Source organism: Pseudopipra pipra, chromosome 25 (genome assembly GCF_036250125.1).
Source record: "Pseudopipra pipra isolate bDixPip1 chromosome 25, bDixPip1.hap1, whole genome shotgun sequence".
NCBI lineage: Eukaryota > Metazoa > Chordata > Aves > Passeriformes > Pipridae > Pseudopipra > Pseudopipra pipra.
The window spans coordinates 1,712,495-1,730,353 of record NC_087573.1 but is presented as its reverse complement, the minus strand read 5'-3'; the positions used below and the strand labels follow the sequence as shown (position 1 = coordinate 1,730,353).

Sequence of the window (17,859 nt, the reverse complement as noted above, 5' to 3'; positions counted from 1 at the left end):
CCCAGCCCCACAGAGCTCCTCAGCCCTCACCTTGGCCCCACTGGTTCTCATACTGGTGGTGCTGGGGAGGTACAGAATCCCTCTCTCCCAGGACGAGGGGAAGGGATCCCCTGCAGTGGTGTCATTTATTCTGCTCCTGGGAAGGCACCACCCCAGTGTCCAACCCTCTCTCCTGCCTTTGTTAAAGTGGTTTTAGGATTCAGCCTCCAAACGGTGTCAAGCTGCTCTTGCCCTTATGGAAACAAGCAGGAATCAGCACTGAACACTTATCCCCCTTCCTGTTTTATGGCTCTCTGGTGCAGGACTGACAGCTCCACAGGCTGTACAATAAATAATACATGTAATAATTTAGCATCCAGGCTGCTGGGGGGGGCTGGGTTTGGCTCTGGGTGGGAATTCCTCGTGTGCTCCTCGGAATTTTGGGACACCTCCCCTGGGTCGTGCTGAACACCCCCGGACCCCACACGGTGGCAATGGGGCCAGGAGTGTTTGTCGTGGAATAAAAAGCATTTTGGGTTCAAGGGAAGGGGTTTTGTGTAGCTTGGGAGCAGACTCTGTTTCCTTGTCTGCCCAGAGCTGTTCCTGCTCTCCAGCTCCACGAGAACCCGAAGGCACCGAGAGTGGGAAAAGGCAGAAAGTGTCTAGAAAGAGCCTGATCCATCCTGTCACAGCACATTTGAATCATGTTTTGTCTCCTCCATCCCTGTTTTTTGGCTCTTAAAGGGCTCTCCAAGGAAGCCTCTCCCCTCTTCCCCTGTTATCTGTGTTTTAACATCTCCAGAAGTCCCTGCTGGGGGTTCCTGCCTGTGCTGTTTGTTTGTGCTGCAAGTTCCCCTGGTGGGAGGGGGCTGTGTGAGTGCAGCAGGGGGGTCCCACCGCCACCAGCCCACCCCAAACCCTTCCTGGGAATGTGCAGCTCCTCGTGCCTGGAAAGCAGCGCTGGTGCTGATTTAGGAAGGAGAGGGATGTGCTGAGCAAACCCTCACGAGACAGAGCAAAGCTCATCCCTGTTCTGAGCAGGGAGAGCTCCGGGATGGCCATTCCAGAGCCAGGAGCCATCCCAGAGCCAGGAGCCATCCCAGAGCCAGGAGCCATCCCAGAGCCAGGAGCCACCCCAGAACCATCCCAGAGCCATCCCAGAGCCAGGAGCCACCCGAGAGCCATCCCAGAGCCAGGAGCCACCCGAGAGCCATCCCAGAGCCAGGAGCCATCCCAGAGGCCACGGATCCCTCCCTGCCTCCCCCAGCTCTGCTGGGCTGAGCAGGGAGCCCCGTGCTGCTGTCTGGGAGCTGTTGGGAGATCCCTGCAGGTGAGATGTTTTCCAGGTGGCTGCGTGGGTTTGTGTCATCCCAGCACCTTCAAACCTTCCCGGATTGGGGGGGCTGGCACAGCCAGTGCCAGGGACAAAGTGCTGTGGGAGACCTTGGAGCTCTCAGGGGTTGCTGAGAAACACGGGGAGGTCTCTGCTTCTCGTCAGAATCCACGAGTTTTCACGGATAATTGGGATTTTGGACGTATACAGAGCATTCAGCGTGGCTGAACAGCCGGGCTGGGCTTCACTGTGAGCTTAGCTCCACGTGGATTCCCAGCTCCAGGGAGCCTCCCTGTGCAGGTGGAGCTGGTGGGAGTGTGGGAAATGCCTCCCTAATGACACCCTTGGGTCCTGCCTTTGTGGGTGACAGAAGTGGTTGCTCTGTTTGGTGGGAGTCCATCAGGGGATGGAGGAGAGCGTTGGCATCCCTTTGCCTCCATCTACCTGTGCCCCAGGAGCAGCTGGGCTGGGCATGACCCTTTTGCTTTGTTTCCTTTACTTTTGGGTCATTCTGATCCAACCCTGGGAAGCACAGATATTCCTACAAAGTTTGGGACCTGCTGCTTCCCTGGGTGAGCAAAGCAAGTGGCTTCTGAGGCTGTTTTAGCTGTTGGGTGTGCTCAGGACCAACTATCTGGCCTTGAGAGGCTCGTTTTCGGATGCAAACTTGCTTCTCAATCTCATGCAAGAGCCTGTGCTTGAGCTTTGTGCCCTCAGAGCTCCTGGTGGGCCCGTTTTGGGGTGGCCTGGGAGGAGCTGAGCTGTGCTGAGGGTCTGGGGAAAGCCAGAGGCTGCAGAGGCTGCTGCCTCCCATCCTCAAAGCAACCAGTGTTTCCTTGGAGAGATGACAGTGTCCCGTGAATAGTCCCCAGTGCAGCCAGAGGGATGATGCTGGGACTGCTGGGAGTGGAGCAGGGCTGGAGCAGCCACTGGGGCAGCGTGGGTGGGATGAGGAGGGAGCTCGGGAAGTTTCAAGGCATGGGAAGGGGGAGCCCCACGAATCACCTCCAGCCTCCCCTCCCACCGGCTGCTTCCCCATCCCGACATCCATCCTGTGTGAGCAGGGAGAGAGCACAGGGATGCCCTGACTGCCGGGTGCCCCCCTCGGGGTGGGCAATTCATCCATGACTTTGCAGCTTCCCCACAGCCCTGAGCCCCCCTGACCCAAACCTCGGCCTCACAAATCCCCTCCCTGTGCCCGGAGCATCCCCCTCTCCCTCCTCTCCCCTGGGATCTGCCCCCCCTGCCCCTCCCAGGAGGGTGAATTTGGACACCACGGTGTCCCCGCTCCCTCCTCCCCGGGGAGGGAACTCTCAGGTGCTCAGGGCTCAGATGGAGACGCTGAAATAGTTTTGTGGCAGCAGAAGCCCCGCGGACCCCAAAACCCCTCCCCGACCCCGCGAGCGGGCTCTCCGAGCGCCGACAGGAAAAAGCAGGACAGCGGTAAATAACAACAAAAATATTCCCGGGCTCATCCCACAGGAGACATTCCTGCTGACGGAATGTCCGCCTCGGCCGCCCGGCCCCTGCCACAAGTGCCACAGCCGCGGCCCCCCCTTCTCCCACCTCCGCCCCCGGCTCCGCTCCGCCGCTGGCATCGCCCGCCCGGGGATGCCCGAAGGGTCCCCGCCCGAGGCCCGCGGGCTCCGGCAGGTTCCCCTCGGCCGAAGCAAACCCGACCACGAGTTGTCTCCGGTGGGGAAGGGGTGCCCCGGCACGCGGAGCCCCTCCCGCACCCCTCCGGGCCCGGCGCGGGGCTGGGGGAAGGCTCTTACCTTGTGCGGGGCGGCCGTGCGGGCATGAGCCGGGGGGCTGCGGGGCCTCGGCGCTGCCGGGGGGCTCGGCTGCGAGGCAGCGCTCGGCTGGTGGCTGCCCGAGCGGGGATGTGTGTGCCCAGAGCCACTGCAGCATCTCTGCATTAGGATGTGCTCCTCCCTCCCCTCCCTCCTTTGCGTGCGCGCTCCCTCGCTCGCTGCCAACCACCGCGCCGCTCCCCGGAGAGCGCAGGGGTGGGTTTTTTTTTCCCTCCTCCTCCTCCTGCCTTTACCTCACTTGCCACAGTCCAAGGACCAGTCAGGGAGGCAGAGCGACTTGCAGCATCATGCATAATTCATCCCCCGGCCTGCTGCGCCCACCAGCCCCCGGCAGAGCCCCCTCGTCTGCTCCGCTCGCCGCCGGCTCGGCCCGTCCCTGGGGCCGGAGCAGGTGTAGGGCCTGGGGGGGGTTGGAGGGGTCCGAGCCCCTCTCTGTGGGGTGGCAGGAGGGAAGGGATCAGCCCCAGGTGGGGGGTGACAGGCAGGGACGCCCATCTCTGTGAGGTATTTCTGTCCATACGCACCCCCCGTGCCCAAATATATAAATATATTATACAATAGATCCATCTATATTACACAATATGTCCAGATATGTGTTTTATATATATATGTATGGATATCTGTATATATATGCACCCAGCCGGGCCGGTGTTCCCGCTGAGGAAATTGCTGTACAGCCAAATTTTGGGATGCTCCGATGCTGAGCTCGGGAGGACGCGGTTTCCTCGGAGGGGGCGGCGCGGGGTTGGCACCGCGGTCGCCTTTGGGGTTTTTGGGTGAGCCGGAGCCACCTCTGGCTGTGCCTGTGGTCCGAGGGGCTCGGGGCTGGCACCCAGAGCCTTTCCCGAGAATATCTGCAGCCACGAGATCCTGGCCGGGGGAAGGCGTGTCCCGGTGGAGCGATGCCACGGGATGAGACAGGGACACTCCAGGACTTCCTCCGCGATTCCCTGCGGGCACCGGAGTTCGGAAGGAAGAGATGCCGCCGATGCCACCCCCGCCGAGGTGTGGAGGGTGCCCCGGTGCGGGGTGTTGCCGGTGGGCAGGTCGCTGCCGGGCTGTGGGAAGCGAAAGGATTTGGGAGCGTGTCGGGGACCACCGTGCCCTCCCACCCCTCCCAGCTCCAGCCCAGACCTGTTAATGATGTGAGGAGATCAATGGGCGCTGGGGCTGTCCACAGGTTAATGGGCTGCAATTACCGAAGAGTAATTAAGGCATTAGCGTCTCTATTGACCGGCAAAGCTCCTGCTGTCCCGGAGGCGCCTGCGGTGGAGTGGGGCGCGGTGCTGGTCCCAGCTCCCTTCCCTTGCCCGGTTTGTCCCGGTTTCTGCTCCCCGCTGCCGTTTTGGGGTAAGACTGGAAGGAACCGGCCCCAGCCCTTCGCACAGCCCTCACCTGGGAGAGCTGGTGTCCTGTTGGACACAAAGGAAGAGCAGGGTTGGAGCCTGACCCCCAGCAAAGGGATGAGAGGAGCGAAATCCAAGGGAGTTCTGTCCCGGCGGAGGGAGGGGGACCTGCCCTCTGCCCCCTCTCCTTTGTGTCCCTGCTCTCAGCAGCTCTCTGAGGGTCTCTCTGCAGGTGACAAGGACATCAGGGACCTTTGGGGTGTTTGTCCTGGTGCAAACATAGACCGGGACAGCACTTTGGGGGGAAGGCAGCTCTGTAAGGGCTCCCTCGGATATTCCCGGTGCCAGAAGGGAAGGCAACAGGCTGGAGCTGCCTCTCCGAGGAGGAGGAGGGTAACTGGAGACACTCTGCCGGTATCGATCCAGCCCTGCTGCCCCCGGGCAGAGATCGGGCAGACACGGTGTCATTATCGTGCTGATGTGTCCGTGTCTGACCCGCATCGATCCCGGGGACGGGCTCGGCCCGTCGTCGCTCGTTCCTGGCTGATAAAAGCCCCCTGTGTCCCGTGGGAACGGCGGGAGCAGCCGTCTGGACAGCCCCGAGAAACGCCCTCCAACCTTGGGCTTGGAGGCTCCTGTGGGCAGTGGGAAGCGGTGGATTTGAGGGTTTGGAGCAGTCCCTGCCTTCCAGGAGCTCGGAATTTCTGCACCGAGCGCAATTCCTCTGCCATCCCTCCCTGGGGCAGGGACTGAGTGTGGCCGCTGCCTCCACTGCCCCAGTCTGCACCGGGGGGTCTACACTGGGCAAAAAGTCCTTTTTTTCCCATCACTGCTGCTGCAGTCGGGGTGGGGAGGGGGTGGGGGGAGCCCCCCCTGCAGCAGGAAGCACTAATGCCTTCATCCTCTTGGCGAGCAATTCCACCTCCATCACCCCCAGAGCTCCCCCTTCCCGCAGCCCCTTCCCGGCACGGCTCGGCCCCGGGAGCCTCTGCCGGGAGCGGGAAGGGCCGGGAGGGCAGGATGGGCCCCGGGGGGGCAGGATGGGCCCCGGGGGGGCAGCAGTGCCAGGAATGGAGGGCTGGGTGAACCCCGGGAGCTCCCGCGTCTGCTGGGCCTTGGGGGCTCCTTCTTCCCGCATATCCCGCACATCCCGCGCTTGCCGAGGGTGCGGGGGCGCAGCTGGCACCGGGAGGGTGCCGAGCTTTGCCAGCTTTGCCAGCACAGCGTCCCAGGCGTGCTGAGCTTCCCCAGGGCGTGCGGGGACGGGGCAGCCTCGTGCCCCGGGTTCCCCCCCTGGAAGGGACCCCACTGCCCGCTCTGACCTTGGCAGTGGTCAGGGAGGGCTCTGGGAGGAGTTCTGGGGGCAGATAATCTGCTGGGAGATGGTTTGGGGGGCCCGAACACCCTCCTTTCCTGGGGAAGGGCTGGGGAGGGAGGAGGGGACGCTGGGGACCGGCACAACCCCGCGGGCTCCGGAGCTGTGGGTGGCCGAGGGAGGGGACCCGCAGGCTCGGCGTCGAGTTTTGAACAATGTTTTATTATATGTTTAGTGTTCTCTATACAAAAAAATCCCGTCTTTTTTCTTTTTTTACAGTGATTCAAAAAGAAAAAAAAAAAAAAGATATCTGAGTATTTGGGCCTTCTTTCATCTCTCATGCAGTCGGTTTATAAGTCCTTATATTAAACATTTTTTTTTCCTGTAGTCCATAAATCTCCTCGCTGTAAACGGGGGATTTTACAGCCTCAGCTCGACATTTCTCGTTGGGACAGGTGGGTTAACTCAAAGGTGGTGGGTTTTTTGTCCTTTTCCCCTTTTTTTTCTCTTTTTTTTTTTTTTTTTGCTTTAAAAAAAAAAAGGCAAATAAATACATAGAATACTTTAGACCAACCAGGAGGTTTTACAGAGAGGATGGATGGATTGTGATATATATTTACAAATTAAAGAGAAACAAAATAGTCCCAATACTTTCTGTCTGGGTGTGAGCAGGAGGAACAGACGTGGAAAACTCGGTGCTGTGAAGGAAGGACTCTGGTCTGCGGGGGGTTGACACGGCGTTCTGGGGGGTTTGACATGGGATTTTTTGTGGCTTTGACGTGGGTTCAGACTGTGTCGGACAACCAAAGCCCGATGCCCGAGGCGAGGACATGGAGACAGGCGCTGCTGGGCAAGGGGAGCTACCGATGCAGTGGGTGATTTTTTTTGTCAGGACCAGAAAAGCATCGTTATTCTCGTTAATAAAACAGGTTTTTAGTGCAAGAAATAGATTTTTTTCCCTCTTTTTTTTTTTTTTTTTTTTGCTTTTCTTTTTTCTTTTTTTTTTTTCTTTAAAACAAGTTTCTTTTTTATTGCTTAAAACTGAAATCGGGTTTGCTGCTTAAGTTACACACGCTAAGCCTGGCACGAGGGTGAGGCGTTGCAGGGCGAACTCGCAGCTCTGCTGGGACCTGCGCGACGAGGAGAGGCGGTGGGATGTGCCAGGAGAGGCGGCGGGATGTGCCAGGAGAGGCGGTGGGATGTGCCAGGAGAGGCGGTGGCACGGCCCGAGAGAGGGGCCGCGTGTGCCAGGGTGGTGACGGGTGGCACTGCCCAGCCCTGCCCTCCACCCTCCCGCTCCCCCCGGCGGGGTGGGCGGCAGGAGCGGCAGCTCCTCGTCGCTCTCTGGGGTCAGGAGTGACCGTGAGGCGTGGGATCGGGGGCTGTCACCCGCTGAGAAGGCAATGCTGGCACAGGGGACGCTCTGGGGTCCTGGTGGCCCCTTGGGTTTCCGTGGGCTTCCAGGATTTCAGGGCTCGGACCAAAACTCCCGATTCTTCCCGCTGCTTTTTCCGCCTCTGGCTGCGCCAGCACTCCAGGGAGGACGGGAGCAGCCTCGGGCTCAGGGACCCACGGCAGTGTCCCCCCATATCCTGCACTCTGGGGCTCCTGTGCTGTCACACACAGGCAGGGTGCCAGGGAGGGCAGGCTGTGCCCGCCGGGAAATATTAGGGTTATTTTTTTAAGGGAGGCATTTAAGCTGCATCCTTCCCTCCTGTTCTCCCTGTGGGATGAGCAGCAGGAGCCACACAGGTGCTCAGGCCCGGGATCCTCCTGCCACGGGCAGCTTAAAGGCCGTGGCCCTCTCCCCAACCCCCAGCAGCAGAAGTGTTCCCGTTAGAGCGACGTGTCCGCAGAGCAAACCAGCTCGAGAGCTGAAAGAACAATTGCATTAATCCCGTGGCAATCAATCCACTGTGCTGAACACAAAGAAAAACCTCCTCCTCAGGGAAAAAAAAAAAAAAAAGGAAACAAAAATCCATCCCGACGTCGCTCGTGGTCCGGAGGAACCAACCCTTGGATCTCTCTCTCAGCGAAGGTACCTTTGGTTTCAGAAGTGCAGGAGCTGGGAGGACACGCGTGGCTTTGGCCACTGAACACGGGCTGGTCCACAGCTCTGCCTCCTCCTGCGGGATCCGTGCTGTGCCAGCCGGGATCCGTGCTGTGCCAGCCGGGAATGCTGCCCGGGCATCCTGCTCCTGCTGCCCTGGGGGTCGGAGAGTGCCAGTTCAGGGAACCCCCCGGGAAGGTCCAAGCTGTGTAAGGCATGTGGAGCAGCGCTCCCACCCGAGCCGGGGGGGTTAAATGCAGGGGGTTGATATGTAGAGAAGACAGCGGGGGGCTGGGGGGGTCCCACGGGGAAGGGGCTCGCTCAGGCTGATTGATGGAGGGGGGAAAGGCCACTGTCAGAAATGAGGAGGGGGTTAGTGGGACACACTGTCCGTCTGGCTCGGCCCAGAGCCTGGGGAGGTGTGGACTGGGCTCCTGGGCTCCCACCCCGTGCCCTCCTGGGGTGTCCCTGAGCCCTCCGAGCTGCGGCTCCGGGGGATGCTCCACCCGAACCCGGGGGTCCTTCCATCCTCACCCTCTGCCTTTGATTCCCTTCCAAAAACAAGCGATTTCCATCCCCCTCATCCTGGTCCTGCTTCCACTCCCTCTTTGCTACATAAGATTTATGGAGTTGCCTTTAAAAGAAAGCAGGTGTGGGCTGGGGGCAGGTGCCCCCCAAATCCTCCCAAAGCAAAGGCTGGACCCCGGTGGTTGGTTTGCCTGCAGTGCTGTTCCCCCGGGGCTCGGGGGGTGGGAGGCACCTCACTGTCCTTCCACCAGTCCCAGGAGCTCTTCTGCAGCCTCTTGTCCTCCGAGGGTGCTCTGGGTGAGCTCTCGTGGGCTCTGCAGGGGGGAGGTGCTGGGGGAGTGCTGGGGACCTGCTCTCCCTGCAGAGGTGCTGCTCGATCTCCGGGGAGGGAGGTTGTGGCTCTGGCTGGTTTGGGAGAGGCCCTGGGCGAGGTGCTGCTGTGAGGATGGATGGCTCAGGAGTACAGCGTGTTATCACCCAAAGATCCACCTCTTTCCTCCTCTCCCACATTTGTGCTGCTCTGCCCAGGCCCCTCTCACCCCCCTTCCTTCCCCCAAACTCTTGGCTTTATTTCTACCCCTCCCCTCTTATCCAGAACCTTCCTGCCAAAATTAAATAGAAGAATTTTCAGCTCCCTCCCAAAAGAACAGAAAGGGCCCTGGGGGGGTCTGGGTGGCCCAGCCCACCCTGCAGCCCCTCGGGGCTGGCTCTGGGCGCCGGGGGCAGCCCCAAAACTGGGGTTCACCTCGAGCATCTCCCCTTCCAGCCCATCTGGAATCTCTGACCCAGCTCCAACCCCGCGAGGCCGTTGGCTTGTTTGCTAAGGAGAAATGGCCTGGGCAGCCTCCTGGGCCGCCTGTTTGCTTGGATTCCTTTCTATTTTTTTTTTTTTTTTCTGTGTGTGTTTGTTTTTTCTTCTTTTTTTTTCCTTTTCCCCCCTTTTTTTTTTTTTTTTTTTTTGCGTTTCGTTTTTTCGTCGGTTGGTTCCATTCCCACACTCCCATCGGGGAGGGGGGGGCTGCTGTGGGACCCCCCCCAGGCCCTCCGGACCCCCTCAGGCTGTCGGTGTCCCCGGGCACTGGGCTATGCCAAGGAGTAGATGGCATTGACAGGGGAGGTGGCCTCGGAGCTCTCGTTGCCTTCGGTCTCCTCCTTGTCCTTTTTCACGGTGTACTGGCCGATGAAGGAGCCGTCCTCGTTGAACTGCCCCTCTCCCCCCTCTCCATAGTCCACCAGGCTGTCGTCGCTCTCCTGCTGCTTTATCGTCCCGTCCAGCGACGTCTGGCTGTTGGGAAGAGGTTTGTTGTCTTCATCGCTGGGTGGCAGAGGACAGACAGACAGACAGACACGGTGAGGGCTGAGAAACGGGGCCTGGGAGCCTCCACCCCGAGGGCTCGGGAGCTCGACCCCGAATCCAGCCCAGGGCGTGCTGGGGCTGTCCTGGGGGGGCTGAAGTGCAGGGGAAGGGGGGCCCACGCCCAACCTTCACCTTTTTCTGTCATAAAAATCAGGTTTTTAACCTCTGTCACCTGCAATTCTCAGGGGTACTTTAGAAACACCTCACCTGCAATTCTCAGGGGTACTTTAGAAACACCTCACCTGCAATTCTCAGGGGTACTTTGGAAACACCTCACCTGCAATTCTCAGGGGTACTTTAGAAACGCCCTTCCCTCGCCGCTGCTCTGTCACTGCTTTTATTCCTTCTTCCTTTCTAACCCGGTTTAAGTGGTTTGTGGCCGGATCTCCTCGCCAAAAACACACTATTTTGGGAGCCACATGCAATGGGAGGGCAATCCAAGCACTGCAAGGGGGCACGTGGAGGATGCCAAGTTCTGTGCAGCTTCCAAAACTCGTGGGAATTCACCTTCCTGAGCTTATTTCTGAACCCCCAATTCTTTATGCTTTCCTCTCTTTTTCTTTATTTTTTCCCCACTAGAAAGATTTAAGCCAGGTCACTGGAAAATAAGGAGGTTGACCCACAGGGAAAAAAAAACCACCACCACTTAAAAGAAAGCCTTTTAACAAAAAAACTAAACGGGGAAAAGCTGTTTTCCCTCTGGAGGGGAAGGGCTGGGATCTCATAAATAGAGATGATATTTTGTGGAGGATGAGAGTGGACTCTCCCTCCCTCTCTCTCTCTCTCTCTCTTTATATATAAATATATATATAACAATTAATTTTCATATCAGCTCGTCCTTAGTTCATGTTTGATCTTATGTCCAGCTTGCAAATTCTGTTGTATTCTGGAAGATATCACATTGAGACCTTAAATATTTGTGCTCCCACCTCCACTCCTGTCATTTTATTGCTGTTGTTTTGTCAGACTCGCTCCCCCTGCTCTGCTCCTTTATTTTCCTTAAACCAGGTAAAAATACTGGGCTTTTTTTTATTTTATTTTTGCACTTTGCTTGGGCCCGGGAGCAACTGGGAAGGCATTAATTCTCCCTCATTCTGTCTAATTAAGGGCATCAGCTCCGCAGTGGGAGAGGAATTTGGTGTCCCAGGGCACCACAGGCAGCTTTCCCCCCGGGTTTCCTCGGATCAGCACTTTGGGAACGAAGCAGCAACAAAACCCCAGGGTTTGAGACCTCGTGTTAACTTGGCATCACAGTAAAAAATAACTTGTTAGCTCTGAAAGCAGCTTTTTTTTTTGGTGGGGGGTTAAGGGGGTGGTGGGAGAGGAAGAGTTCAGTCTGCAAGCAGGACTGAGGGTTAGAAAGCCCCAGGAATGCCAAGTAGAGAGTGGCAAAACCCAGATCCCTTCATTGGCAACGTCCTTTCCCAAGGTTTGGGGGGCAGGTAAAGCTGGATCCAGAGCCAGATTTTTCCCTAAATGGGAAAAATGCATTTCCTGGGTGTTCCCCCTGGTTTTTACCTCTCTCCAGGCCCGTTTGTCCCGTTAGTGCATTGGGAGGGTGCAGCAGAGACTCACCAGCCCCTCCATGTAACACGACCCCAACAAATGGATTCCCGGGTGTGCATTAGAGAACCAGAGCACCCAGATGGAAAAACCAGCTGGGAGATGCTGTCCTGAGTGCCATAAATCCTCGGGAAGAGGGGGAGGCTTGAGCCAGAGGGAGGGTTTGCAGGGCTGAGACCAAGAGCGTCTCAGGATCCAGCGGTTCGGGCTCGTGTCCCTCGTCCCCATCCCTGAGGGTGAGGACTCCAAGGTGCTGAGGGCACCAAGGGCATCAGTCCCAGGTCCAACCCTGCTGCACCAGGAGGGCTCAGCAGCTCGAGCTGGGGGGGCCTGGCTGGTTCCTGGGGGGACCCCCCAGCCCATGGAGCAATGTGCTGGATGTGGGGGTACCCCCAGTGCCAGCAGGAGTTAGAGGGGGCTCGTTTAATGTGTTAGGTGAGGCAGGAACACGGGAACAGGGGGAGGGGGTGTTTTGGCTGTAATGAAATCAGTGGGCAGAAGGAAGGAAAATAAATTAAAAAAAAGAAAAGAAAAAAAAAAGCTAAATGTGCCGGACTTCTGGCAGCACGTGGTCCTACCTTTCAAGAGACCTTCATGGTCCATGTGGATAGACCAGGTGAAAAGGAGAAGAAAGAATGGGAATAAAACAGAGAGAAGCAGAAAAGAGCCTGATCAGAGAGAGAGATATGATGAGCTCTGCATTTACAGGGGGCAGTGCTAAAAACCAAAAGAGGAAGGCCCGGGTTGCTCGGGTGCCTCGTTATACCAAACAGGGCTCACTGCTGGGAGCTGCAGGAGCCTCCTGGGATGTGGCTGGAGTCCACCAGGGAGCAGCTGTGGGGGGCAGTGGTGGCTCTGGGGACCAACATGCAGCAGGACAAGGGCCAAGGGAAAGGGGGGCTCTTGGTTTCCCCTCCAACCTTCTGCTGGATCTCCACGCCAGGGCCTGGGTCGTGTCAGCGACTGCCAGACCTGCCCTGCCCGGGGCCCTGAGCAGGGTCTGTGTCCTCCTGCCCTGCTGAGGGGGCCCATTCTGGCAAGCTGGCACTGCCTGCAGCGTGGACCCTCTGCCCCTGACCCTCAGCTGGAATCCAGCAGCTCAAACCACTCCACTTTCCCTTCCCAGCATCCCGGCTGTCCCGCCGACTCCCCCACGTGCAGCGCTGGAACATTTGGTATAATGAGGCACAGCCACTGGCACAGAACAGTGTCCAAGGATAATGGTCTCCCTGCTTTGGAAAATAAGCTTTCTCAGCTTTAGCCTGTGCTCGGGAAAACCATTATTCCGTGAGTGGAAGGGGAAGATGTGACAGCATCTCTGAATTCAATGAATCACGGGCTGCAGAGACCTGCGAGTCGCATGCACGGGGGGCACTGGGGACGTGAGGTGTGATGGGAGCACATCAGACATGCCAGGTGGAGGTGGGGAGGGGGAGCCACCGAAGGACTCACGTCAGCTCAATCCCTGTCCTTGCTGGAAACACTAATTGCTCCCCTCCTCGAGCCCAACATCACCATCATTTCCAATCTTAATCAGCCACCAGCGTTTCGGAGCCATCCTTCAGCTTCACCTTCCTTTCTGCCTCCTTGAGGGGAAGCCTCCTACTGCTTCTCTCCCAGGAAACCTGTTGTTCCCGAGGAGGGGGCGAAGTTTATGGGTTGTTGGGGATTTTTGGTTGTTCTTGTTTGATTAGGGGTTTTTTTCCCCTCCTCTGTTTAGTCCACAGGACAACGTGATTGAAAACATGGGAGCATCCTGGGGCTTGGTTGTTGTCCTCCTGCTGACCTGTGCCTTTAGCCTGCAAACTTTTGGGAAGGGGGCTGTCAACAAAAGATGGAGCCTCAACTAAAGCAGGAGGGTGAAGGATTTACCCCATTCCTTCCCCTTGCCTGGAAGTCACTGTGCCTTGGATGGTGCTGGGACAGCGAGTGCAGCACTGCTGCCAGCCATGCCAAGAGCTTGGATTGCCTTCTGTGCCAGGCAAGTGGCCCCTGGCAATGGGTTTGCCTCGGGAGTGATGGATGGGGGCGAGGAGGCCTCGGCTGGGACCCCCCTGGTGGCCCCTGGAGAAGAAGCAGAGCTGTGAAATGGGGGGGTACTGCCAGAAGCTCGGCCGGGCAGCCTGGGCTGAGCTCCAGGGGATGAGCTGAGCCTGGGAGGTGTGAGGGGGGGAACCTCTGGGGGGATGAGGGGTTTGAGGCTTCCTACGTGGGATTCACACCATCCCACAGCTCTGGGAACCAAGAGGCTCCCTGTGAGACTGAAATCACAGGGGGATTGTTCTGGACACGAGCTATGCGTTGGGGTTACGGCTCTGATCTGCACCAGGAGCATGGGGAAAACCCCACCTGGGAAGAGATGTCTTTGATCAGGGGCAAAACCTGCACCAGGACCAGGCTGAGCTATGTCTCCTCTGCTGTTCTCAGCCAGGAATCTGAATGGAACATGCCCAGAACCCTCTGTGTGGATTTACTGCCACCCCCCCAAGTGCTGACCAGCTCTCCCGGCACGGTGAGGAAGGTTTTGTCCCCGAGTGTTGTTCAGGGCAATAAAGAACATCAGCCTTTCCCTACAACATGCTGCTTATTCTGGGTCCTGCTGGGTGTATTTGTATTGTGTTGTGCCCTCAGAGGACTGAGGAGCTTTGGGCTTTAATGACATCCTTTGGAGAGGAGGAATCGCTGCTGAAATGGGGTTTCTGTGCCCCCGGCAGCACAGACACGATCTCGGGGAGGCTGCAGTTGTTCTGCCTCCATTTATTGGGGTGTGCAGCCAGGCTTGTTTGGCTTCCCCTAAAGTCTCTGGCAGAACACGTGTGTCTCCTTCCACCCCTCACTGAATCCCAGCTAAATTCCTCCCACCGTTGCTCCCTGGCTTTGTGACGCTGGGAGCATCGGGAATGGCGTGGGGTGGAGTTAACCCCCTTCTAAGGCAGGAGAAAAATTCCTGCTGGTCTGATTGGGCTTTGGATCCAGCTCAGATGGGGGAAAAAGGGCATTTTAGTTCTGTAAAGCGAAGCCAAGCCCAGTGGAGGTGCTGGAAAACATCCCTTCACCTGTCAGGGGGGGCAATGTGATGAGACCTGACAGCGGGACCTGCTCCCGCTCCCGGGGGCAGCCACGGAGAGCAGCAGAGCTGGGAATGCTTGGGAACCTGCCTGGCCCTTTCTGACACATCCTGGGAGTTTTCCTGGGGTGGAAAAGGGCTCTCTGCTGCTCTTTAAAGGGTGACATTTGCGTGCAAGCAGCGGAGTGGAGCCGGGGGAAGCCGGAGAGGTTTCGGCTGAACCCCTGCTGGGCCGGGCTGGAGCCCTCCAAGGGGGTTTGGGTGGGGTGACCTCACAGAAAATTCCTTGTTTGGCACGCAGGCAGACCCCCAGATCAGAGTGCTTGTGTGCTCACAGGGCTGATCCAAACAGAACTTTGGGCATTTCTCCCCTGGATACTCCCCGTGGGCAGGAGAGAGGCTGAGCTACAGGGAGATGCTCCAGAAATTCCCTCAGGCTGACACAAAGTTTGGGTTTTTGGGGGGATTTTCTGTGTTTGGAGTGTCATCAAGGTTGGTCTGCTCCTGCTGAGAGCTGTCCCATGTAGCTGATGCCAGATCCCAGCTCTGCCCAGACTGCTCATCCCAGGCTGAGCCGGGGGAAGGAGGAGCCCTGAGCAGGATCCTGGTCCCTCAGGAAGGGTTTCCTTTGGCAGAGGACTCTCAGAGGGAAGGAGGCAGGAGGAGGAAGGTGGGAGGAATCATTTCAGAGGCTGTGTGGCCCCGGGGGGCTGTGGTTTTGGGAGAAGAGCGTGGTGAGGGCTGTGATGGCTGGGACAGGGGCTGATGGGGGGCTGGGGGGGTCCACATGCCACAGGAACGTACCTGTAGTCAAAGGATCCATCCTCCACGTTCTTGTCTTCGGGATTTAGGTGCTCATCTTTATTGTCCCGGACTGGAAACAAGCAGAGCCCCACCAGGCACGTTAAAAGCAGGGCAGGAAATCAAAGATTTACGAGGCAGCACCAGCAGCTGGGGGGTTTGGGGGGGTCTGTGACACCCCTGGGGGGGTTGAAGGGTATCTGCTCATGGACAGGTAAAAAACCTGCCCCTGGGAGAGCCTCCAGAGGGTTTGCAGAAGGACTTACAGAGGGTTCTCAAAGGGTTTGCAAAGGGTGCTGGGTGTGGCACCAGGAGCACTCCAGACAGGAGTGACAGGGGCAGTAATTGGAGGATTCCCTTCAGTCTCCCCTTGGCTTTGCAAAAATTTGACAAGCTTTTTGCCCGAGAAGCTCTTTTTCCAGCTGAGGACGGGGAGATGTGCAGAGGGGGGGCTTTTTTAGAGCCCAGCTCTGAACCCTCCCTGAGCCCTCACCCGGCCTGGAACAGCCCAAAACTCTCCCCACCAACAGCAGAGGAAGGAAATCCCGGTAATCCCAGCGATCCCAGAGAGACACAGCCTGGCCATGCCCACCCTGGGAGCCTCACCTGGGTACTTGCCCCCTCTGCTCCTCTTGATGAAGCAGACGATGAGCAGGATGAGCACGAGCAGGGCGATGGCACACATGAGCCCGATGAACCAGCCCTGCGTGGCGATGTCCACCTGGCTCTTGGTGTAGGCTGCAAAGGGGAGGGCGACACAAAAAGAGCAGCTGTGAGGGAACAGAGCAGCAGCACAGGGGGAAGAGCTGAGGAGCAGGACAGGTCGCTGGTTTGGGGATCCCTCTGGGTGTGTCTGGGGGTGTCAGAGGAGCTGAGGCTGCAGCACAACGTCTGGGGGGGATTTTGGGGTGGGATTTTTGCTTCCATTTCGTGGTGGTTGGGCAGCTCAGCGCTCCCCCAGGAGCTGCAAACAGCCAAAGGGCACAGCATGAAGTGAGAGCTGGCACAGAGCAGGGGGAAAGGGGCAGAAAGTCAGGGCAGAAGCAGCTGGGGGACAGGTTGGAGCTTTGGTTTGCCGGGTGTGGAAGCTGCCCTGGGAAGGGAGAAGGTCTGAGCCAAACGTGGCCAAGAGGATCCAGCCCTGGTGTCTGACCCCAGGAGGGTGCTGAGCCCTGAGGGATAAACTGGAGTCCTGGAGGGGATGGGCAGAGGCTCTGCTGCCCTTGGGGGGCCACAGAGGGTCCCCAGGGCTCGGAGGGGACTCGTGGGACCCCACCAAGACCTGGCTGATGCACAAGAGGGGAGGCAGCAGTGGCAACAGCTTTGAGGAACATCATCTGGGTCCCAGGGAGCTGAGAGGTGGTTTGATGGCACAGGGAAGTGTTTCCTCCTGGGGCAAAACCTTCCTATCGCTGCTTCCAGCACCCTCAGGAGGCTCATGACTATTCATGGCATTAATCCCCAGCAAGGAGGTGTCCTGTGCCCCAAACAGCTCCTGACTGCTGTGTCCTCCCTGGCTCCTTGTTTGCAGCTCTCCTGCACGGTCAGACAGACAAATCTGTGTCCTATAAATAGCTCCACGCTGCCATTTTCTGGCTCTCATTGACACGCACTTGGTATTCAGCAAGACAGAGCAGAGGAGAAAATAACCTTCAGCGCAGCAGGGGGGGCTACATTTACCCAGGAAAACACAGAGGTGTTCCTGGGGGGAGAGCTGGGCTGCTTGGGAGCCAGTTGGGAACTGGGAGGGGCAGGGAGCAGCCTTTTGTCATGACAAGCTGACAAGGAGCAGGATGGTGTAAGGAAAGCGTGGAACAGCCCTCCCTGAATGTGCTCTGAATGAAAGGCTCCTTGTGAGAGAGACAGCTCCTGGAAAAATGGGTGGAGTTGGTAAACTTTCAGGCATTTCAGGGCTTAAACTGTGCTTATTCCGTCAGAAGTGAACCCAGGAGGGGAAGTCCTTTCCTCAGGATGAAATCTAAGCCACGGAGGGAACTGCAGACAAACCACGACGAGGAAATTCAGGTAAAAGAGATAAAATTCAGATAAAAGACAAGAAAGAAAACGGCAAAGAAACGATGTCAAACCCTGAACATTGTGTGTTTGGGAGCAGCACTGACCTCCTGGGCTCACCCAGGACCTGCCTGACGGTGCCTTGGCTGCTTTTTTTCCCCTACTGCTGCCAAATTCCACATTTACCTGAGCCCCACAGTCCTCGAGGATGTGCTTTTAACAGGAGACAATGAGATTAAAACCCAGTGGAGCTGAGAACTGGATTCAATTAGCTGAGTGCTCGGGGAGGGAAGGGGAAGGAAGCTTGGAGATGGACAAAGATTGCATTACCAGTGATGGGATGGGGCTTTTACAGCCAGAAACAAGGGGGGCTTCAAAGTATCAAATGCCTGAGAGGTGGGTGGGAGGGTTGGAGCTGAGTTTCACAGGCAGGGAGGAGGCTTTTGAGCCCCAGGAGATCTTGCAGCAGGAACCTGACACCAAGGTAGGGGTGTCATTGCCATCCTTCCCAGAAAAGCAACACATGAGGACCAAATTACAGGCAGAGCAATTTGTGTTTGGGGTAAACGAGTGACTGTCATTGCAGCGTTGGGAGAGGGGAGAGGGAGGACGTGGCTGTCAGAGGGATGCTGTGATTTGCTCTAATGGAAGGCCAACATCAAGGAGAAGGAGGGGAAAGCAGCTGTGTAATCC

At 57.6% G+C, this 17,859-nt stretch overlaps 2 protein-coding genes across 33 annotated transcripts in view; both read right to left on the bottom strand.

The window, feature by feature from the left end:
• CNTN2 (contactin 2) overlaps positions 1 to 3,231 on the bottom strand; it is a 31,753-nt gene extending 28,522 nt beyond the window's left edge. The window contains exon 1 of the mRNA XM_064635973.1: positions 3,088 to 3,231. The gene's annotated coding sequence lies outside the window, so the exon portion shown is untranslated. The remainder of the gene's footprint in view (positions 1 to 3,087) is intronic.
• A 3,731-nt stretch (positions 3,232 to 6,962) lies between these two features.
• NFASC (neurofascin) overlaps positions 6,963 to 17,859 on the bottom strand; it is an 84,515-nt gene continuing 73,618 nt past the window's right edge. For 18 of the 32 annotated variants that reach the window (XM_064635601.1, XM_064635593.1, XM_064635588.1 and 15 more), the window contains 3 exons: positions 15,760 to 15,891; positions 15,149 to 15,226; positions 6,963 to 9,684 (listed from right to left, as the gene is read on the bottom strand). In XM_064635601.1, the coding sequence (XP_064491671.1) occupies positions 9,449 to 9,684; positions 15,149 to 15,226; positions 15,760 to 15,891 (446 nt within the window). In that variant the 3' untranslated portion in view covers positions 6,963 to 9,448. The remainder of the gene's footprint in view (positions 9,685 to 15,148; positions 15,227 to 15,759; positions 15,892 to 17,859) is intronic. The other 14 variants (XR_010425126.1, XM_064635589.1, XM_064635609.1 and 11 more) reach the window with 2 other exon arrangements.